Genomic DNA, 24,849 nt, shown 5'->3' on the forward strand with positions numbered 1-24,849 from the left:
GTGTGAATAAATGATGAATTTTTTCTAAGTCTTTTTCTGCATCTATTGAGATGATTATATGGTTTTAGTCTAGTGCTACCATATGAATTCACTCATGTGGAATTTAAAACAAACAAACAGACAAACAAAATAAATGAACAAACCAAACCAAACAAAAGTAAACACACAGATACAGAAAACAGAGTAGTGGTTACCAGAGGGAAAAATGGCAGGAGGGAGGACAAAATTGATAAAGGGAATCAATAGAGTGAATGAATGGAAACTAAATTTTTGGTGGTGAGACTGTTGTAGTGTATGCAGAATTAGAAATACATGCAGTACACATGAAGCTTACATGTTATAAAATAATGTTATGTCAATAAAAAAGTAAATTAAAAAAAAAACCAGAACAGACATAAACAAAAACATCTTAGTACAGTATATTATTTTGAAATCCCACTTTCAATTAATTTGTAATCCCACTTGGTCATGACTTATTAAGCATTTAAATATTGTTGGATTTCATCGTACACAATGATGATATTTCTACATATGCAAATAAATCAATGGTATATATTAACAGCATGAAGGATAAAAATCATCATCTCAATAGGTGTAGAAAAAACATTTGACAAAATTCAACATCTTTTCATGATAAAAACTCTCAACAGGACTTCCCTGGTGGCACAGTGGTTAAGAATCTGCCTGCCAATGCAGGGGACACAGGTTCAAGCCCTGGTCCATAAAGATCCCACATGCTGTGGAGCAACTAAGCCCATGTGCCACAGCTACTGAGCCTGTGCTCTAGAGCCCACGAGCCACAACTACTGAAGCCCACACACCTGGAGCCCATGCTCTGCAACAAAAGAAGCCACTGCAATGAGAATCCTGCACACCACAATAAAGAATAGCTTCTGCTCGCTGCAGCTAGAGAAAGCCCACGTGCAGCAATGAAGACCCAATGCAGCCAAAAATAAAAATAAATAAAATAAATAAATTAATATAAATTTATTTTTTTAAAAACTCAACAAATTACTCATGAAAGGAATGTACTTCAACATAATAAAGACTATGCATGACAAACCCACAGTTATGTCATACTCAGCAGTGAAAAACTGAAAGCTTTTTCTCAAAAATTAGGATAAAGACAAGAGTACCCACTCTAACCACTTCAGGATAGTCATAGATGTTCTAGCCAGACTTCTTCCATGCATTGTGCAGTTGTGTGTGCTGTGCACCCTAGCATTTCCATTTCATTGTTTCTTATGAGTTTTCATTCTTTTCTTAAAATCACCAGTCTGACTGTTAAGTTTTCCAGCTTTTCCTCTAGAATCTTTAACATATTAATCATATATTTATTTTGTATTCCTTCTCTGATAGTTTCAATATTTCTCATATCAGCATCTGATTCTGTTGACTGTTTTGTCTCTCAGCAATGTATTGCCTCTTTTTACTCCTTGTAACTTTTTTGAAAGCTAAACACTGTGTATAAAGCAATAAAGCTTGTGGTAGATAGATTTTATGCCTGAAGATAGGCTTACTTTTTGTTGTTGTTTTATTTGGCTAGAATGTTATTGTGAACAACTGAGTCAATCTAGTTACATACAAGTCAAACTGGATTTGGCTCTTGTTTCTGTACCATCAGTGAACAACATAGGAAGAGGCTTCAGATGGCATGACCATATTTTAGGATGGGGGCTGGTATACAAGATATTTCTCAATATTTGTGACTTTCTCAATTTTAAATCTTTCCTTTGCACTTGAACTTTAGAAAGGATCTCCATGTGTCTTGGCTCTCTCCTAGCTATAGACTGTGTTTCGTTATTACTCAGTGTTGATTAGCATGGTTGTGAATAGCAGAGTCCTTTCTGTACTGTTCTGATACAGCTTTCATGTTACGACAGAAACTTTGTCCCTAGTCTCAGAGATGGGGCCCTTCTCAGCGATCCCGACTTACTCTAGGTATAGTAGACCTCTAGTGGTCTTATCTCAAGACATAAATAAATAAAATAAAGAATAAAATTCACTAAGGTGTATGAGTAGTAGATTTAAGCTGGCAAAAGAAAAAAAATCAGTGAACCTTAAGATAAGTCACTTGAGGATATACAGCCTGAAGAGCAGAAATTAAAAAAGAAAGAAAGAAAAATAAAGTCTTAGGAAATAGTGGGATACTCCAAAATTACCAACATGTGCATAATGGGATTCCCAAAAGGAGAGAGAGAAAGGGACAGAAAAAATATTTGAAGAAACAATGGCAAAAAAACCTTCCCAAATCTGAGGGAAAGAATGGACATATATAGATTCAAACTTTTTAACATGGTGAGACTCAAAATACTAGCGCATTTGGACATTAACAAATTCATAGCATTTATATGCAGAGAAGTTATTAATACTATTATAATCCTTAGTACTTAATTTTAAAAAAATTAAATGTTATATTTTTAAAGTGAATTAAAACATGCCTTTATAATCCTTTTCTTTTTCCTATGTTACTGTATATTTTCTTTATTAAAAATATATAAACATTATTTTTAGATATGACTCACATAAAAACTTGCCTAGGAAAATAAATACCCGTGTAAAGACATGCATTTTTATTAAAAACAAGAATAAACAAAGAATCAGCAACAAATCCACACTCAAGAACTCAAAGTGGAATTTTAGTTCCACGAACGGAGATTGAACCCAGGCCCACCTCAGTGAGAGTGCGGAGTCCTAACCACCGGACTACCAGGGAATTCCCAAGTGAAATATAATTTTTGGAAACCAAACACACATATGTTATTTACATTGTCAAATATTTATATTAAGAATGTGTTCCCAGACACCCGAAAAATTGTTTTAAATTCTACTATAACAATAGACCTATCTCATGTATGTCTTAACTAATTTCTCCTCCTGTAGGTGTATGGGTTTCATGTTTATCATAAATGATGCATGTGTGTGCATATGCTAATACATGCATGTAAATGTACACATTCATGTGGGAGTGTGGGTAATCATGCTTATTAAGAAGAATTTTAAAATAAAAATCCCATGTTCACGGGTGATTCTTCTTATCCCATTATTCTTAGTCATATTTTTTGTGACTTTTGCTTTGCAGACTTAATCAATAGCTGGAGAAATTGCTATAAGAATTTAGAAATGTGTGTGGACTAGACAGGTAAGTATTTTCTCCAAATAGATCTGAGGCGGATAAAGCCACCTTATTGTAGATTTAATGTAATAAAAATACAAATCCTATAGAAGACTTTGCCTTCCCCACGGCGCTTATTTTTAAAGATTTATTGATTTGTTTATTTATTTATTTATGGCTGCATTGGGTCTTCATTGCTGCATGTGAGCTTTCTCTACTTGTGGTGAGCAGCAGCTATTCTTCATTGTGGTGCTAGAACTACTCTTTGTTGTGGTGCACAGGGTTCCCAGGGCAGTGGCATCTCTTGTTATGGAGCATGGCCTCTAGGCACATGGGCTTCAGTAGTTGCAGCACGTGGGCTCAGTGGTTGTGGCTCACAGGCTCTAGAGCTCAGGCTCAGTAGGTGTGGCACACAGGCTTAGTTGCTTCCCAGCATGTGGGATCTTCCCAGACCAGGTATCAAACCGGTGTCCTCTTCATTGGCAGGCAGATTCTTAACCACAGCTCCACCAGGGAAGTCCCCCCACAGCCTTTTTAAAGGCATTCTTGACCTCTTTGTTCCTCAAGCTGTAGACCAGTGGGTTCAGCATGGTGATGACCATAGTATAGAACACAGAGGCCATTTTGTCTGTGTCCATGGAATGTCTGGAGGTGGGCTGCAAGTACATGAAGATGCCTGTCCCGTAGAAGATGGAGACAGCCGTGAGGTGGGAAGCACAGGTGGAAAAGGCCTTCTGGCGTCCTTCAGATGAGCGCATCCTCAGAATGGTGACAAATATAAACAGGTAGGAGACCAGGATGACCAGGACAGAAAAGAGGTCATTGAAGCCCACCACAAAGACAATAACCATCTCACTGATGTAGTTGTCTGAGCACGAGAGAGCCAGGAGAGGAGGAGCATCACAGAAGAAGTGATGGACCACATTGGACCTACAGAAGGAGAGCCTGAAAATGTTCCCAGTGTGGATGGAGGCATTCAGGAAACCACAGAAGCAGCAGCCAATGACCAGACGTGCACACACATTAGTCGTCATGGTGGTGGTGTAATGAAGGGGGTTGCACACTGCTGCGTAGCAGTCATAAGCCATTGTGGCCAACAGGAAACTTTCTACAGTGATAAAGGCTACAAAGAAGAAGAACTGGGTGACACAAGCATTGTAGGAGATGATCTTGTCTCCTGTGAGGAATCCTGCCATCACTTTAGGAGTGACAGCTGAGGAATAACCAAAGTCCACCAGAGAGAGGTGACTGAGGAAAAAGTACATGGGAGTGTGGAGACGAGAGTCCAGCAGGATCAACGCAATCATCCCCAGGTTCCCAACCAGAGTGATGAGGTAGATGAGAGAGAAGATGATGAAAAGTGGGATCTGCAGTTCCGGGTCATCAGATAAACCGACAAGAACGAACCCAGTCACCTCTGTAGTGTTTTCCATGGAGATCAGTTGGGAACTCTGTGGCTGCCCTGTAGCAAAGGGGAAAAACAGAAGCAGAATAATAAATGGAGGGAAGACTCTACTGAAATCAATCAGCATGTTTCCTCTGTGCCTTAATTCAGTATTGCAATAACTTGTTTCCAGGAGTTTTTAGATCTGAAGCATGGCATGACAAAAACATGCAATTTGGAATTATTGATAAATCATAGAATAATCCAGGCAAAGGGATTTGGAGGTAATGCCTCCAATCTCCTAACTTCATAGAACAGTGAATTAAGATAAAAAGAAAAAAAATGATTAAAGCAATATCATCAGATTAGTTGCTCATCAGAGCAACTAAGACAGCCAAGTTAAAGTTTACAAAACAATCACAGATTATTCTTTGTATTAAACTAGAATAGTTTAATAAAATTAATGTGAAATTGAATTAATTTTACTTCAACTGATATGTTTTGCCTTTTTCATTGTGTTGAAACAGTTATATATGGTAGTGAAAGAAAGTTAAATAAAACATGTCCTAGAACCACAATGAGATATCACTTCACATCTGTCAAAGTGGCCATATCATCAAAAAATCTACAAATAACAAATGTTGGAGAGGATGTGGAGAAAGGGGAAGCCTCCTACTCTGTTGGTGGGATTGTAAATTGGTGCAGCCACTACAGAGACCAGTATGGAGGTTTCTCAAAAAACTAAAAATAGAGTTACTATATGATCCAGCAATCCCACTCCTGGGCATATATATCTAAAACAAAAAACGCACTAATTAGAAAAGATATGTGCACCTCAATATTCAGCAGCACTATTTACAATTGCCAAGACATGGAAGAAACCCAAGTGCCCATCAACAGACAAATGGATAAAGAAGATATGCCACATAAATACCACGGAATATTACTCAGCTGTAAAGAAGAATGAAATTCTGTCATTTGCAGCAACACTGATGGAACTAGATAATACTATGCTTAGTGAAATAATACAGAGAAAGACAAATATTGTATGATATCACTTATATGTGGAATCTAAAAAAATAATACAAATGAATGTATATGCAAAAGAGAAAGAAGCAGACTCACAGACAGAGAAAACAAACTAGTGGTTACCAAAGGGGAGAGCGAAGGGGGGAGGGGAAAATTAGGGGTATGGGATTAAGAGATATAAAATACAATGTATAAAATAGATAAGCAACAAGGATATATTGTATAGCACAGGGAATTATACCCATTATCTTGTAACAACTTTTAACAGACTATAATCTATAAAAATACTGAATCACTATGGTGTACACCTGAAACTAATATATTAGAATATTGTAAATCAACTATACTTCAATTAAGTGTGAAAACAAATTAATGTACAAGGAATAAAACATCTATAAAATAACAGTTTTTAACTCTTATTACAATAATACAGTTTCTAACATTTGCATTCAGATGTCCCTGATCTGAAGCTATGTTAGGGATGTGTCAGAAGATGTAAATACCACTCTACCGTGTATAGAATCAATGAACTTTGGTAGTGTGCAATATCAGCTGTCATTTTTTCCCACCAAACTGGGTTGATAATGGAAACTGGAATTATGTAACTGGTTAGATATTATGATTTGGACAGACAGTCTGTCCTATCTGGGGTTAGAGAGGTGGATAATGTAAGATAGAGCATCCAGATGAAGCGTGAAATCAAAGGTTTGAAAACGTAATTAATGACGTTTGCTTTCCTCTCAAACTCCTACTCTCCTACATTTCACATACCCCACATTGGTTTTTCACATATATCTCTCTGCATATAAAATGGCCATTCCAGCTGTGTGAAGTAAGAGTACATTTATTTTCTGAGTCGCCCTGGGCTTTAACTAATATGTTAATATTAGGCCTCAGTTTTCCCATATGTAAAACGGGGATAATAATATTGTCTGACACTTAATAAAGCACTCAATAAATGTATTCATTCTTGGAAAATACAAAGTGCAGGTGAGATTGCCTTTTGCCCCATTATCCCTCCATTTTTAGAACCTGAAAAACCTTGGATTCAGCCATCGCAGATAAAAGCAATACACATTTTGTTACATTATCGCTGATTTTATGAACTATAAAAGGAATTCTTTGAAACCTGCATAAAATCTGGTTGTGGAATCTTCACTTATTTTTCTAAGTCAAAAATCTTCCAAAATGGAATCTAAAAGTGTTACCTACTTTAAAATTTTAGATAAATAGTTGAGAGATTAAAAATTTTTAAAGATTAATTCCTACTGTAGCAACTAGATATTTGATCCAGTGATGCATTTTATTCAATAATTTTTATTGTTTCTATTATAGGCAAAAACACTGCCATATATGTTGGAAATAAAAGGAAGGACAGCAATTTCTATTTTGGAAAAGGCGGTTATAAAAGAAAATGAATAGAAAAATATATAGTATGTGTGGAAATGCTTTTAAAAGCTGAGTGGGAGATCAGTAAAGTTACAGCTACACGGTAAGATTTTAAATATGGTGGTCTGGGATAGACTTATACATGAAATTAGACTTTTGAGCAAATACGTAAAAGGAGCAGGGAAGCAGGTGTTGAGAATATTTGGAGGAAGGGCATTCCAGGCAGAGGAAACAGAAATACATGGTACTGTGGTTTGAGCATGCCAAGATTATCCTGGGCACAGCAAGAAAACCAACAAGGCTGCAGTGGGAAGAAAAGCTCAGGTCAGAGAGATATAGTGGGGTGAAGCTGTAATGACCTCACACACTACTTTAAGTTATTAGGCTTTATTCTAAGTAAGATTGGAAAGTATTGTAGGATTTGGACCAAAAGGTGACATAATCTGACTTCTTTTTTAAAAGATTTATCTAGTAGATCTGTTGATAATTGAATTTGCTAGGATAAAAATGAAAGATGTTAGAAAAATCAGCAGGCCATTATAATATAAAAGATGATGATTGGACCAAGAAGGTAGTGAGTGAGATAAAGAGAAATTAACTACTTTTGGATACATTCCAAAAGTTAGGATGACTGAATTTCCTGATGTATTGAAAAGGGGGCAGGAGAGAAAGAGAGGGGTCAGTGATGACTCCAATTTTGTATAGTGACAAACAGATGAGTGCAAAAGAAGCAGGTGCTTGGGAACAGGGGAAAAAGAGATCACTTCATTGAGCTGAAAATCCCTTTTGGCCATGCGAGCAGAAGCACTGCAAAAACAATTGCATTCACAATCGGGAGTTAAGAGGAGAGAACTGGCTGCCTCAAGTTAAATTAATTTGAACTATGTTGGCAACTTCTAATGGTTCAACATACGTATAAAATCCACAAGACTAAATAACACCACCAAAGGAAAGAGTTTCAAAGGAAAGGCAAAAATCAGAGTATCCTAGTGTTACAAATTCAAAAAGATAAGAAGATTTAGTGGGAAGGGGAATGTGAAAGAGAAACTTGCTACCAGTTGAGGTGGCTACCAGGGAGGCACTATCCCAGCACACAGACAGATTCCAGGTAGACCAAACAGGTAAAGGGAACTTCAGGAGAAGCATTAAGTATATATTGGGTTATGTGGATGACCAACTATAAATTTAACGGAATGATTTCAGAAGTTGGACAGGAATGGAGCTGAGGTCAGTAAAGGGGAGATACAGAGATGTGTGGACATTATTTTGCAGGACTTGAGGGCTGATAAGACAGTCCTCAGCTTCATGCTGAGTGACAGCAATAAATGCAATATTGAGATGAGTCCTATGGGTGTCAAGGTGAGGATAGGGGTTGGAAAGGCGATTAGGCAGGTGAGGGTCACGACAGAAGCATGGAGAGTTCTGGGCAGAGTTCACTCCTGCTATTAGTAGTCTGAGGGCCACTTATACAGAGCAGGGTAACTAGGATACCCTCTTGGTTCCTAAAAACTGCTCACTTGAATGAATAACACAAATACAGATTTCTTAAATTCTGGGGGGAAAAAAGACCAAAGAAGTTCTTGGAATTATTTTAAAACTTTTTACCAACTTTCTTTTCCACATGTGAAATCTGAGGTTTTAATTTAACATCTTCCTGGAAAGAAAAGAGTGTTAAAACTTGTTTTAGTCAATTGAAAAGAAATTAAAAACCTATAACAGTTCTTTGAGACATTTATTGATCTCTCATCATTCTTTGCTCCATAGATGGAAACTTCTCATAGAATGGCCCACCATATAGTTTGTGCCCAGCACAAACTAAAAACTCAGTTGTCTTGACAAAATGCTCTTTGCTCTCATGTATTCTTCAAAAAAATAACACAAGTTCCAAAGATTCTCTGAAGTCCTCCCCAGCTTCTTACTCTTCAGATATAATCATGTCATTCTAATGAGTAGAATTTATCACTTCATTACTCAAAAATATTTTTTAACTTTATATAATTTATTATTTTGTAGAATAGAAGTCATGGTTGATAATGACATAGGCTGTGATAGATATGCTTTATTGAGCATTTGCTAGGCTCCCATCACCAAGCTACAGACTGTGCTACTTTACCTCAGTTAATCCTCACACATCCTGTGAGATATTATCTCCAAATCATGGGTATGGAAACCGAAGATAATTCACATTTAGTTACTTGCTTAAGTCTAAGGAAAGCAGCACAGCTGGGATTTGAGGCCAAATTATTTTGAATCTAAACCTTAGTTCTTTATCATGAAAAAAATACTCCTTTAAACTTTTTACATTTAACCTAAACTGGGCACAACAAAGTAACTCATTTAGTTGACTGACTAATTACATCTGTCATTGGAAGTCAATGTGGATAGTTAAAAAGAATAAACTTGGGAATCAAATATACTTACCAGTTTGTGTGACTTAGTGCAAATAACTTGCCTTTCTGCATCTTAGTTGAATACCAGAGACTGAATTCACAATGTTTATAATCCACCTCAACCCTTCAAACATTGCTCAGCTTGCTAAAAAGGATCATGAGTCTTCAGCAACACCAACCAACAAGCCACATAAGATGCTTAATGCTGTCCGTTTCTCCAGTCTCTCTATCAGCACTAAGTCAGTCCTTGGGGTGCACCAGTCAGTGGGCTGAGTTCCAGGTCTACAGTGATGAACAAGACACATTCCCTGACCTCAGGATTCTTCGTGCACTGAGACAGATATGCAAACTGATGAGTATTATGTACTCTTCTTATTCTTCATCGCCAAGAGAGAGCATTATTTTCTCATTTTCTCAGAACTGTGTGATGGTGCTCATCTTATTTACACCATAATCTTTCCATCAGTCCATGTAATAGTTAATAAATTAGGTGTCCAACTCTAGATAAGTCTTTAGGGGAAGAATTAGAACTTTAAATTACATCTATCTAAGCACATAATTACTTATGTCCTGCATAATTTTACACATCTCCATTAAAGTGCATTTTATAACTGATTCCTAAACCTGATTTTTCACTCATTAGTATTTTCCATTCCTTCTCTTCCTCTGTTTAAAATATCTGATTAGCTTCTAAATTACAATTAAATTTTACATTGATACCCAATTTGGTCCTCTCAACAACTCTGGGATCAGTCAAAATAACTAATATCACATTCCCTGAAAGAGAAAACAGATTGAAATAGTTTAAATAATTTGTTCAAAGTTGAACAAGTTTATACTTGGCAGAGACTTAAGATCTCTTTGTAATTTTCTTCCAAGTTACATAATAAATGTACATGTTCTAATAGGATCTCTATATTGTTTAGACATACAATTCCCGGTTACATGAAACAGATAGAAGAAATCTTCAAAACATTCCAGCCCAAATTCTGAATAAATAAGAGGAGAAACCCATTCCTTGATGCATTTTTCTGATTACCTCTATCCATGCAAATTTATTCAGACAATAGTTTTCATCTAGCAGATTTATAGGTTTACCTTACTCTTGGAACAATTCAACATACAAGTCCAGCACCTTCAAATGTGAGTGAATCTTAAATAAGAAATTCAGTCTGTGAAAAAAACATCACCCTGTCATGATGTTCTTTAGTGCAGTCAAAGTGCTTAAAGTTCTCCAGAGACAGGAGAAAGTGAAGGAAAAAATGTTATTGGCCTTGAAATCAGCTAAGAAACTTCTACTCCTGGATCTGCTGCTTGGGCTCTTCTTAGATACATCACTTTACTTCTTTGAGCCTTGATATCTTCATCTATCAAGTGGAAATAATAGAAAGACAGCCTCAACAACATCCTCCCTGAACAGGATCATCTTTTCTTGTGATAAGAAAATAAGAATATCCTAAAGTACCTCACAGTCCGTAGGGGGTGATCATCGCTGTTATTTGGGGTTGTTTCCCTGGACAATTATGTTGTTCTCAGAAACATCACAGTTTGAGGGAAGGTCGTTGTGCTACTAGACAACTATTAGCAAATTGAAAGAAAAATAAATGGCCTAAGTAACTCTGATTCTTGGGCTGTGCTCTCTAATAGGAGGCCAAATGGAGTCATGTGGGGACTGGAAAGGTTAAAACATGGGAACCAGGAGGCAATTATGCAGCCATGGAACTCTCAGGGGACAAAAACCCTACGAGGGCGCCAAAACTCTCTATGTCACCGCACTAGGGAACAAGTCATGAAAGTGTCCATGGGGACCCAGCTCTGCTAGATGAGGGAGACCATGGGTGTATTCACGCTATTTGCAGCAATGCTCTTTGATGATGCACGAATCCAGCCACAGCACGACCTCCCGGGCTGCAGTTTAACATAAACATCAGGGGATAGAGGAAAGGACTCTGACACTAAACATGACAAGTGGACGCAAGAATTAGTTCTTCACTTAATTTACCTTAAATATTTGTACCAGTGGGAAGAAATATCAATTATTTTTTTAAATTTTTATTGTAGAATAGTTGATTTACAATGTTGTGTTACTTTCAGGTATACAGCAAAGTGAATTAGCCATGCATATATATATATATATACACATATATCCACTCTTTTTAATATTCTTTTCCCATACAGGCCATTACGGAGTACTGAGTAGAGTTGCCTGTGCTATACAGTAGTTTCTTCAATTCATTTAACTGTCTATTGATCCCGGATATGTTTCAACCCTAATGATGAACTCTGAGAATATAGACTCATGTAAAATAAACACCGTTCTTGCATTTGTGGTACTTAAGTTTAATGGAGAAGTAAACACTCTAAGAAGCATATAATTACACGTAGAACAAAATGCTGTGTGTGTGCTTATGTGTAGAAAAAGCATGTACTTATACATAGAAAATGAGAGAGAAAAGAAGAAACTGACTTTACATAGGATGATCAGAATGTTTTCTCAGGAAAGTTAACATGTCAGCCAGACCTAAAATGATAAAGAATCAGTGCAAGGGAAGGTCCTTGCAAGCAAAATTAAAAGTAGGTAGTAGAGGTCCCATATTTCAAGGTAGTCAGCAGAATCTAAAAGAAGACGGTGTGGCTGCAGCATAGCTGACAAGACCTCTTCCTTGGCGGTTTCCATTTTAGCATCCTCCCAGAACAAAACCAGAGTAAAACACAACAGAGACACCCATTCCCAATACCAAAACTATCATCAGGATATTGGTCTGGATCATGGGACTAGAATAGGTGGGTTATAAGCATAGCTCAAATACTGTCTTGCCAGAAGCAATCACAATTAGCTTCAGATTGGAAAAATTTGCCCACAATTTGAGAGAATAAGTCAAGATGGCAGAGTAAAAGGGTGTGCAATTCACACCCCCTCACAGACACATCAAAAATACGTCTATAAATGGAAAGGAAATCCAAAAAGGAGGGGAGATATGTATACGTAGAGCTGATTGACTTTGCTGTATGGCAGAAACTAACACAACACTTTACTGTAAAGCAACTATACTCCAATAAAAAAGATATATATATACATGTGGAGCAATTCTCACTGAAAACTAAGGGAAGACTGGCAGAAAGGCTTTTGTAAAGCAAGGTTGTAAGGAAGGTCCACACGGAATCAGGAAGGAAGGGAAGAGAAACGATCAGGTTGGGACCTGTGCCCCTGGGAAGGGACACAGAAGGGGGGATTACAAGGGCAAAGATCCTCCCTGGGGACTGAGTGGTTGGAGCCACATATTCGGCACCCCAGCTCGGGGACTCTACATCAGGAAGATGAGTCCCCTTAGCTGATTAGAAAAACAGTGGACTAATAGGAGGCCTGCAAGACAGCTAAACTCTGCTAGCAAGGAGTGTGCACACACTTGCTTACTCCTGAAACAGGTGGAAAAAACCTCACAGGATTCTGGCTGGGTTCCCGTGACCACTGCAGTGCACGCCCCAGCCTGACCCAAGCACCCACTACACCCTCCTTGCTTCAAGATGCAGGTCCACCCCCGTGCAGGGGCTACTGCTCAGCTGTGAGATACTGTGCCAGCCTGGAACCAGAGCAGCAGCTGAATGGGGTGGGGGCCGCCATTACTCGTGCTTGTGGAGGCAGAACATCAAAAGCAGTCCAGGACCTGGACTGTGGCCGGGACACCACATGATAAGTGCCTGTATCTGCTCCACTTGCTCCAGCACTGCTCCCCTCTGGACAAGGGTGCTGGGCAGAGGGAGAGCATCCACATATAGGGAACAGAGCCAGAGCAGACTGAACCCTCAGGGATTTTGCTCCAGCAACTTGTGACCCGACCTCATTCCAGTAGGGCCATGTTGACCACTGAGCAGAGGAGAAGCTCCAGCTCACACCTGGCTCTGGATTTGGTCCCTCCACCTGCAGCCCCACCTCCTATCGAGGAGGCAGCTGTCAGCACGCACTGGGGAAGGACGTCACTCATGCTCAGATCGGACACAGCTCTTCCACCAAAGCCAGTGGGCACATGCAGGCTGTGCAGGGACACTCCCACCCAAGGACATCCCTTCAAGACTGGACTAAGTAACTGTTTCAATTAACTTCACAGAGACAGAGGAAGTTAAGCAAATGAGAAGGCAGAGGAATTTGTTTCAATTGAACGAACACCAGAAAACCATTGAAGAAACAACCAATGAAACAGAAATAATTTACCAGATAAAGAGTTCAAAGCATTAGTAAAAAGAACACTAACTGAATTAGAGAAAACAATAGATGGGCACAGTGAGAACTGTAACAAGGAACTAGAAAACATAAAAAAGAACAAATCAGAACTGAAATATACAACAACTGAAATGAGAAACACACTAGAAAAAAATATAACAGCAGACTAGGTAACATTGAAGTGATCTAGAAGATAGAATAATGGGTATAATCCCCTATGCTGTACAATATATCCTAATTGCTTAACTATTTCATACATAGTAGTTTGTATCTCTTAATCCCATACATCTAATTTACACCTCTTCCCTTCCCTCTCCCCTTTGGTAACCATTAGTTTGTTTTCTATATATGTGAGTCTATTTCTGTTTTGCATATACATTCATTGGTATTATTTCTAGGTTCCACATGTAAGTGATACCACACAGTATTTGTCTTTCTCTATATTATTTCACTAAGCACAATATTCTCTATGCCCATGCATTTTGATGCAAATGGCAGAATTCCATGCTTTTTATGGGTGAGTAATATTCCATTGTGTGTGTGTGTGTGTGTGTGTGTGTATTGATTTTCCTTTATCCATTCATCTTTTGATGGGCACTTTTGTTGCTTCCATGTCTTGGTTATTACAAATAGTGCTGCTATGCACATATCCTTTCAAATTAGTGTTTTAATTTTTTTTCCAGATATACACCCAGAAGAGGAATTGCTGAATCATACAGTAGTTCTATTTTTAGTTTTTTGAGGATCCTCTATACTATTCTCCATAGTGGCTGCACCAATTCACATTCCCACCAGCAGTGTACAAGGTTCAATTTTCTCTACATCCTCTCCAACATTTTTTATTTGTAGACTTTTTGATAATAGCCATTTTGACATGTGTGAGGTGTTATCTCACAGTTGTTTTGATTTACATTTCTCTAATAATTATCAATGTTGAGCATCTTTTTATGTTCCTGTTAGCCTTCTGTATGTGTTCTTTGGGAAAATGTCTCTTCAGAGCTTCTGCCCATTTTTTTGTTCGTTTTTAGATTTTATTTATTTATTTTATAAATTTATTTATTGTATAGATTTTACCTACTGAGCATCTTATTTTTAGATTTTATATTCTACTCTTAAAACAATCAATATTCATATCACACAATCTCATAAGCATTGCCTCAATTTCCTAAGACACATATGGAACATTGAAATAACTAATAAATAACAGAAACTATTGATCTGAATGTTCTCTTTTTATATTTTCATTTTTATAAATATGTTTCCCTTATGAATACTTGCCATGAGCACAAAAATTTCAATGAAAATACATTTTTTCTTAAATCCCTTCTTTTTTGCAGGACAAATTTTAGTGATGTATTTCCAAACTGATGACTGCATTCTTAAATTATATTTCATAGTAAAGCCTATATTTTTAAAGTTTTTATGGGAGTATAGTTGGTTTACAATGTTGTGTTAGTTTCAGGTGTAGAGCAAAGCTCTAGGTATACATATATCCACTCTTTTTTTTTTCTGCCCATTTTTTGATTCAGTTGTTTGTTCTTTTGATAATGGGTAGTATGAGCTGTTTGTATATTTTGGATATTAATTCCTTGTTGGTTACATCATTGGCAAATATTTTCTCCAATTCCATAGGTTGTCTTTTTGTTTTGTCAATGGTTTTTTTTGTTGGGCAAAAGCATTTTTCTAACTTGAAAGCTATTTATTTTGAATTACTAAATTTACCTGTTAGTTCTAATAGTTTTGGGGGCAACTTTAGGGTTGTCTAGGTAAAGTATCATATATCATCTGCAAAAGTGACAGCTTTACACTTCCCTTTCAATTTAAATACCTTATGATTTTTTTCTTGTCTGATTGATATGGCTAGGATTTCCGATACTGTGTTAAATAGAAGTGGTGAGAGTGGACATCTTTGTCTTGTTTCTAAATTAAGCTGGAAGGCATTCAGATTTTCACCGTTGAATATTACGTTGGCTGAGGGTTTGTCATAAAATGGACTTTATGTTCCCTCTGTATCCACTTTGATAAGATTTGTTACCATGAGTGGACAATGAATTTTGTCAAATTCTTTTTTTGCATCTATTGAGATTATTATGTGATTTTTATCTTTTGTTAATGTGGTGTACCACATTGATTGATTTCTGTATAGTGAACCATCCCTGTGACCATGGAATAAATCTAACTTGATCATGGTGTTAAATCTTTAGATTACTTTGAAAGATATCTTTACAATTGTTATCATAAGTCCCCATGATTCTTAGTGTTCTAAGATCCCAAAATTTAAAAGCTAGCCTAGGTTATTCTTAGAGATTGGCAAGGAGCAATCAGGTCAGCCTCTAATTTGAGCCTAAATGCCAGTCTATAAGTTGGCAACCTGACTGCATACAAGAAGGAAGAAGCAAAAAAAGGCATCCTAGGCTAAGCACCTGAAGGCAAGGAGTTGCACCTTACTTTAAAATTAAATGTTATTTTTACTTCAGTGAATTAAAATATGCCTTTATTATTATTTTTCTTGTCTTATACTCTGGTCTGATATTTTAAAATTAAATTTGTCATATGAAGATGTAACATCTAGATAATGAGTTGATAAAGATAAAAATTGAGCTAACTAAAGGTGACCATTTAATGATGTTTATTATCGTTGAGACAAGAACAGAAACAAAAACAAAACATTAAGTAATACACCTATACCCAGGATACTTGTCACCAAGTTTCTATTTAGGAATGTATTAAATGATACTATAAAAATAGACTAATCCCATTTATCTATGAACACATTTTTCTGTTCACTCATGGATGTGTGAGTTACATGTGGTTTGCATAAGTGATATTTATTTGGGAATGTACTTAAATATACATTGAGTAAAATATGAGTGGGGATGATCATGTGAAATAATGAAATGTAATGAAGAAGAAATTTTATAAGACTTCTAGGTTAAAGGTTGATACTTCCTAAGCTATTATTCCTGAGATATCATATTTGTAACCCATTCATATCATAGATTTAATAAAGGACTTGAGAAAGTACATCAAAAGTTTACAAAATTGTTGGCCTAGCAAGTCAATATTTTGCTTAGCTTCATTCAAATGTATGAAAATGTCTTATTGTTGTTTCTATATAATTAAATTTTGAGTCTTATAGAAGACTTTGCTTTCTCCACAGCCTTTTTAAAGGCAATCTTGGCCTCTTTGTTCCTCAGGCTATAGATCAGAGGATTCAGCATGGGGACAGCAATAGCACAGAACACAGATGCTATTTTGTCTGTGTCCATAGTATGGCTGGAGCCAGGCTGTAAGTACATGAAGATGCCTGCCCCATAGAAGATGGACATGGCAGTGAGGTGGGAAGCACAGGTGGAAAAGGCCTTCTGATGTCCTTCAGATGACTCCATCCTCAGAATGGTGGCAAATATAAACAGGTAGGAGACCAGGATGACCAGGACAGAAAAGAGGACATTGAAGCCTACCAAAAGAAATAAAACCATCTCACTTCTGTTGTTTTCTGAGCATGAGACAGCCAGGAGAGCGGTAGCATCACAGAAAAAGTGATCAATCACATTGGATTTGCAGAAAGAGAGACTGAACGTGTTCCAAGTGTGCACCAAGGCCTCCAGAAATCCAAGGACGTAGGACCCTATGACCATCCATGCACACACCCTTGCTGTCACGATGTTGCTGTAATGTAGTGGTTTACACACCGCTGCATGATGGTCATAGGCCATTGAGGCCAAGAGCAAAGTTTCCACAGTGAGAAAGACAGCCAAAAAGACAAACTGAGCAGCATGTGCATCGTAGGAAATGACCTTGTCCTCTGTGAGGAATCCTGCCATCCCTTTGGGAGTGACAGCCGTGGAGTAACCAAAGTCCGCCAGAGAGAGGTGACTGAGGAAGAAGTACGTGGGCGTGTGGAGACAAGAGTCCAGCAGGACCAGTGTGATCCCCGCCAAGCTCCCAACCAGAGTGATGAGGCAGATGAGAGCGAACATGAGAAAGCGTGGGAGCTGCAGTTCTGGGGCATCCGTTATCCCGGCAAGAATGAATAGCACAGTCACCTCTGTGCTATTCTCCTTTGGGGTCATATGTGCAATATGCAAATGCCCTGTAGCAAGGAGAAAAGAGGAGTTAGTTACTGAGCTTAGAGCCATCATTATGTCCAGTGTATATCCTATATCAGAATTCTCTACGTTCACGTGGACATAACAACAAAATGTAATTTTTAAATACTGGTAGAAAAATAAAGTGTCCTAGCTTAAAGGATTTTGGAGATAATATAACCCAATCTTCTACCCTAATAAGTGATCAAAATTAAAGTTCGGAGACAGAAGGCAACTTATGAAAAATCACAGGATCTGTTACCAATTAAGATATGTTGGCATCAAAATTCAGATTTTCAAACACTGACACAGAATATGTGTGCAGTAAAATAGGTGACTGTAATTTAATTCATTTCATTTCAGTTACCATCATTGTATCGAGCACTATTATGAGGGTGAGTGAAAAATTATCTGCACTCCGGTTATAATAAAACCTGTAAATTCTACAGCCAGAATGAGGATAATTTTTGACTCACCCTCATATATTCTACTAGAATATAGTTTAATATATCATGTTCTAGCCTTCAATAGTCTCACAAGATAATAGGATACATAGAATGTGTAATTCCCACACAGTCGGATACTATAGAAATTCATGCACAAGAAGTAAACACCCCCAGAGACTAAAAATTGAAAGTAGGAGTCCAGACTAAGAATATCTAGATGCACATTCCTGCTCCATCATGTACTAGAAGACTGACTTTGGTTACTGCACAATATTACTTGGCCATCAGTATTCCCTAAAGGGAACTAACTCTTTATCAAACTTGAGTGATAATGCAAATTGACATTGTAGGCTTTTACACATTATGACTATGACAGAGTTATTGGTCTGTGTATTGATTAGAGGGAAGCATGTTGTAATAAAAATAGAGGAATTCCAGATAACCATAAAATTGAACATCCAATATGCTCACTCATTCCATTTGCTTCTACCCCAAATTTCTTCCACCCTCATACTCCACCTATGCCTTCCTCCAATTTTTCACACAATATTCCTCTTCTACGCAGATAGTGGCTAGCATCCAGAGCTGGCTGGATTTCCTGATATATTGAATGTAGGACGTTAGAGAAACGGGGAACAGTGATGACTCCATTTGTTGGTACAGTCACAGAGGGAATTGGGTAGAAGAAGCAGATGTTTGAGAAAGAACAAGAAAAATGATTTCAGATTAGTCACAGTGAGTTTAAGATCCTTTTGGCCATCTCATTTAGAGGGGTTACGTAAACAACTGAACCACTTGCATCAGATTTTATTATTTCAAAGTATATTGGCAATTTTGGAATGGTTTAACCTTCTTGTATCATATTAAATCCACAAAACTAAATAAGAGCACTAAAGAAAAGACTGTGGAGAAAAAAAAATCAGAGCATTACAATGTTACAAATTCAAGAACACAGAACAATACAGCATTAAGAGGAAAGTGGGAGAGAAAATTGCCACCACTGAGATGGCTGCAAGGGAAGCACTGTCCCTAGGACACATCAGTTGAACCAAGTAGGTAAAGGGAACTTCCAGAGGAAAGGTTAAGAGTCTGTTGGGTTATACTGATGACTGATTATAATTCCAGAGGGAACAGTAGAATGATTTTGGGAGTTGGACAGGAGTGGCTGCTGGGCTTAGAAAGAAGGATATGAAGAGATGTGGATGTTATTTAACAGGGGTTGAGGGCTGACCTGAGATTCCTCAGCTTCATGGTGAGTGACACAGCAATAAAGAGAAGCATGAGATGAGTCCTCAGGTCTCAAGGTAGAAGGTGACGACCAGGCTATGAGGCTGTGGGGTGGAAAAGGGAGGGTGAAGGTCTTGACAGAAGCCTGCAGTTCCCCACTCCCTCTTTACTCCTGCTGTTGGGGGTAGAGAGGACACTGGGGAGGCAATATTGTTCAGAGAACACATGCTCTTGGTTCCTCATCAAACTACTTACCTTAATCAACACACATATTGGACGTCCCTAAATCTGGGGGGAAATGTACTGGAAGAATTTCATTTTATTCTTTACCATCTTTCCTCTCAACAAAGTGAAGTGGGTCTTAATCCAGCATTTTCCTGCAGGAAAGAAAAAACTAATTTCAGGCACATTCTTGTGCTAAAATGAATCTACTGATAACAATAAGAATTATGAAAAGTCTTTAAATCATGTATTGACTTTTTAGCAATCTTTCTTTAAAGATTTTATGGATTAGACCACGACATATTGGGTGTTCCGGACATAATTAAAAAGTGCCCAAGCTCTGTGGTGACCTAAATGGGAAGGAAATCTAAAAAAGAGTGGATATGTGGATATGTGTAACTGATTCACTTTGCCGCACAGCGGAAACTAACACAACACTGTAAAATAACTATACTCCAATAAAAATTGTTTCAAAAAGTGCACAAGATGCTCTGTGCCCTCAGTACAATTCAAATTTATTCTTGAAAAAAATAGCATGAGTCTCAAGGTTCCCAGGAAGTCTTCAAAAATTCCTCCTCTTTAGACACTGCCTTTTCTTTATAACCTATAGAGCACCATTGATACACTTTGTTATTTGCAATGTTTTTTTTCTTAATTTAAGCTTCATTCCCCATATAGATCATCAATACTGTATAAATAGACAAAATCATAAATAATAATTTAAACTATGATAGCTAGAAACTATTGAGCACTTTCTGTTTTCAGGGCACCAGGGTATACTGTGCGTACTATAGCTCCATTGATTTATCACCCCGTGCACCACAATGAAAAGTAGCCCCCACTCGTCGCAATTAGAGAAGAGCCTGCACACAGCAACAAAGACCCAACGCCGCCAATAAATAAATTAATTAATTAAAAATAAATAAAAATAAAAATAATAAAAATAAAATCACAGACACATAATGACATACAAAACCCTCAGTACTGAGTCATTAATAGATCAAGGGGGAAACAAGTGTCTTTATGTGTTTTCCTGATTACCTCTGTCCCTGAAAATTTGTACAGGTTGCAGATTTAATTGGAGACTTACCTGACTCCCTGAACAGGCAAATTCAGCGCTTTCACACATGAGTCTCAAATCAGAAACTCAGTCCGTAAAAGCAGAGAAACATTCTACTGAGAAGTTTTTCTTAGTGTTTGATCAAGACGAAAAACTTCTCCAGACTAAGGAGATGTTAAGAAAAAAATACTTAATTACATTGGAAGTAGCTAACATAAATTCTATGGTAAGATCTGCTGATCTCTCTTCTCTGATAAGTCACCTAATTGCTTGGAGATTCTATACCTTCATTTATCAGGTGTAGATATTAGAAAGGTAGCCCCCAACCACATCCTCCCTAAAAGACTGCTGCTGTCATGAGAAAATAAGAAAATCCCTGTATTGTTCTGAAAAAAAATGGCCATCATCATAATCATAATCAATGTCATGATTATTTGCAGGTATTTTCCCTGGACATTGTTGCATGCTCTCAGTGAATCTCAGTTTGGGGTAAGGCCATTGTAAGTATTACACAACTATTGACAATCGGGTGAATGGATGAATGGTCAAGGGACTCTGGCAATTGGTCTGTTACCTATAATATAAGGTCCAATGGAGTCATATGAGAACTTGAAGAGTGAGAGAGTTACACACCCATGGAATTCCCAGGGGACAAAGCCCCCAGGAGAGCAACGACAAGTCCTTATCTCACACTGGAGAACAAGTGATGAGTGTGTCTATTGGAATCCAGCTCTGCTTGTTGAGGGGGACCATGAGTGTATTAACATAACTTCTGTTAATTCTCTTTGATAATGCTAAAATCAAGTCATATCATTACCTCTAGGGCCCCATATTGACATAAACATGGGGAAACAGGGACAGAGGTCTGTCATTAAGCCAAATGGATCCCAGAAAGAATTGCATCCCTTTATTCACTTGAAACATTTGCATCATTGATAAGAATTAATTATTCATTCAACTGTTTATTGATCCAAAATGAGTTCAGCCACAGTCCAGGCCCTGGGTGTACATACCCATGCAAAATAAGCATGGTTCTTAGTCTCTTGTGTGTAAGTCTATTTTGGAGAAGACAAACATGAAACAAACACACAAATGAGAATGTAAAATTATAAGTAGAACAAGATGCCCATATGAGAGTGAACAGTAAAAAATCTACTTTAAATACAATTGGTCCGAATGTTTTCTCAGAAAAATCAACACTTCAGCCAATACATAAAAGATGAATAGGGGTAGCATGGGGAAGACTGTCCAAATGAAGTGAAAGTTATGGTGAGACTTCAGGCTGTCAAGTTGGCAGAGTAAGTATGTCAATCGAAATCTCCCAACTTATCCCACCCATCATTCCCCCTTGGTAACCATAAGTTTGTTCTCTACATCTGTGACTCAGTGGATATATGTATACATATAACCGATTCACTTTGCTGCACAGCAAAAACTAACACAACATTGTAAAGCAACTATGCTCCAATAAAAATTAATTTTTTAAAATTAATTAATTAATCAAAAAAAATAATTTGGCAGAATCTAAACCAGCCAGAGGGACTTGCAGTTAGCAAGACCTCTTCTTTGGAAGTTTGTTTTCAGTGTCTTTTCCAGGACAAAATCTGTAAACAAATCCAAACAAACAAAAATGCTCATTCCGAACACTGAAACTATCTGGAGGAATGATTGGTGTGGATCACAGGACCAGCATGGACAACTGGTAAGAATAACTCAAGTCTTGTCCAACATGAAGCAAAAACCATTGGGACTGGCGGTTAACTTCACATTGGAATATATTTTATTCCCAATAATTTGGGAACCTGTATCGTTGTATGCCAAGCCATAACCTGTTTCTCAAGGCAAATCCATCACATCTAGAAAGTATTCCTTACAGCCTCTGAGTTTTAAAAGCCCCAGTGGAGTAATTCCTAGGATTTACCTTGTGATTTTTGAGTAATTAATGTCTACTATATCACGGCATGACCAAATGGAATTTGCACAGACCAAGTTATTCAGACTCTGCACATAGCATTCATCACCATTTCACACTATTAATATTTGAGTTCTATTGTTCTCGTCCTGGTAGAAACAGCTGCTGCTTTTATTTCTGGAAATGTAGTAGAATCTTTCTTTCATCTAAATTCATAGAGCTGACAGTATCTATATAGCATGGGAGATATGGGCATATAATGTAAAGACAGACACATCCAGATTTAAATGCCAGACTCCATTTGTACTTATGAAACTGTTAGCAAGCACTTTCAATAAGAGTGACGTGATGGTACTATATACATCATCATATCATAATATGCTTGGAAGGCGATTTTTATATATAATCACACTACAGTGCCTAAAGTGATATCACTCAAAAATTTTGTTAAAATAGTTGTTATTCTTTTATTGACTCACAAATGTTCCTTGAGAACACACAATGTATTAAATCCTTTTCTCCCCCAAGAAATACAAACGCGTACACTCTAAATTGGAATACAAAACATGCACACGAGTAATTATGCTACAAATAAAAAGTGATGATTATAGTCAGAGAAGTACAAGTCAGTTACTACGAGCATTTAGAATGACTGTAATGTTGTCTTTACTAATAATACAATATTTATACATAATGTAATACATAGTATTACACATGTTGATAACAAAAACACATATAATGTAATATTTGGCTGCTAAACATATGTTATATGCCAGGCATTACCTAATATAGTACTCACAAAAGACTCCTATGTAGACGTTATTACTATACTCTTTTAAAAATGAGAAAAAAAATATTTGGAGAAGTTAAGTAACTTGCACAAGACACATAGCAGGTATATGTGAAAATTCAGGCTTTAGAAATCCTAAGTATTATATTTAAACTCTATGCTGTGCTACTAAGAAGGGCATTATATATACAGTACAGAACAGCTGGTATATGGTAGAAAATGGGTCACAATAAGGCCGCTTTTCTCAAAAAATGCTCCACACAATTCTATTTCCGTGAGATGATAATATTTATTCAAATATTTGTAGTATGCTGTATAATCCTTTCATGGAGATTTACTAATATACAATTTTAAATTTAAGTTTATATTTGACAAATCCAGTATTTCCTCAACTTTATTTAATCCTGAACGTACTTTTTTAAGGAACTGCTATTAACGTTTCATAAAGTGAGTTTGATAAAAGAGTAGTAACATCATTCAAAATACTTTTGTGCTCCTCACATTCATCATCACATTTTAATTTAATGAAAGTCAAAAAGCAAATCTCAAAAGCAGCCAGAGGAAAAAAAATAAACATTATTTTCAAAAGTGCAACAGTGAGACTGACAACTGATTTATCAACATAAATAACAAATTCATAATAAAGTGGAATGATTAAAAGTATTAAGGATGAGTAACTAGAATTTTATAACCAGTTATCATATCTTTCAAAAATGAAACAAAATAAAAACCTTTTCACACATCAAAATTGAGAGAACTGATCTATACTGGAAGAAATATTAAAGGAGTTTCTTCCAGGAAAAGAAAAAAAATTTCAAAGGGAAAATACAGGAAATTAGAAAAAGCACTGGAAAGACTAATATGTCAGTAATACAAATAAATATATTAACTGCTTTAGCTCATGTAGCTTAACATCATCAAAACAAACAATCCAATCGAAAGAAAAAAATGGGCAGAAGACATAAATAGACATTTCTCCAAAGAAGACACACAGATGGTCAAGAGGCACATGAGAAGATATTTAAGATTGGTAATTATTAGAGAAATGCAAATCAAAACTACCATGAGATATCACCTCACACCAGTCAGAATGGCCAGCATCAAAAAGTCTACAAACAATAAATGCTGGACAAGGTGTGGAGAAAAGGGAACCCTCCTACACTGTTGGTGGGAATGCATATTGCTACAGTTACTATGGAGAACAGTATGGAGGTTCCTTAAAAAACTAAAAGTAGAGCTACCATATGATCCTGTAATCCCACTACTGGGCTTATATTCAGAGAAAAACATGGTCCAAAAGGATACATGTACCCAATGTTCATTGCAGCACTGTTTACAATAGCCAATACATGGAAACAACCTAAATGTCCATGGACAGAGGAATGGATGAAGAAGATGTGGTACATGTATACAATGGAATATTACTCAGCCATTAAAAAGAATGAAATAACGCCATTTGCAGCAACACAGATGGATCTAGAGATTGTCATACTGAGTGAAATAAGTCAGACAGAGAAAGAGAAATAGTGTATGATATCGCTTATATGCAGAATCTAAAAAAAAAATGATACAAAT

General features: G+C 37.0%; 2 protein-coding genes across 3 annotated transcripts; both read right to left on the reverse strand.

Annotated features, from left to right (window-relative positions):
* Positions 1–2,005: 2,005 nt before the first annotated feature.
* Positions 2,006–4,551, reverse strand: LOC130848701 (olfactory receptor 5B12-like). The gene is made up of 2 exons (XM_057727112.1): positions 3,643–4,551; positions 2,006–2,032 (listed from the first exon to the last, which is right to left on the reverse strand). Exons 1-2 carry the CDS (start codon positions 4,546–4,548, stop codon positions 2,006–2,008), a joined length of 933 nt encoding a protein of 310 aa, XP_057583095.1. The 5' UTR covers positions 4,549–4,551.
* A 12,094-nt stretch (positions 4,552–16,645) lies between these two features.
* Positions 16,646–23,455, reverse strand: LOC130849453 (olfactory receptor 5B12-like). Of its 2 annotated transcripts, XM_057728346.1 has the most exons (2): positions 23,444–23,455; positions 16,646–17,590 (listed from the first exon to the last, which is right to left on the reverse strand). In XM_057728346.1, the coding sequence occupies exons 1-2, from the start codon at positions 23,453–23,455 to the stop codon at positions 16,646–16,648; spliced, it is 957 nt and encodes a 318-aa protein (XP_057584329.1). The 2 variants fall into 2 exon arrangements, with proteins under 2 accessions (XP_057584329.1, XP_057584328.1); XM_057728345.1 differs by lacking the exon at positions 23,444–23,455 and having other exon boundaries at positions 16,646–17,602.
* Between the last annotated feature and the right edge of the window lie 1,394 nt (positions 23,456–24,849).

The sequence above is a fragment of the Hippopotamus amphibius genome, chromosome 3 (genome assembly GCF_030028045.1).
Source record: "Hippopotamus amphibius kiboko isolate mHipAmp2 chromosome 3, mHipAmp2.hap2, whole genome shotgun sequence".
Classification (NCBI taxonomy): Eukaryota; Metazoa; Chordata; class Mammalia; order Artiodactyla; family Hippopotamidae; genus Hippopotamus; species Hippopotamus amphibius.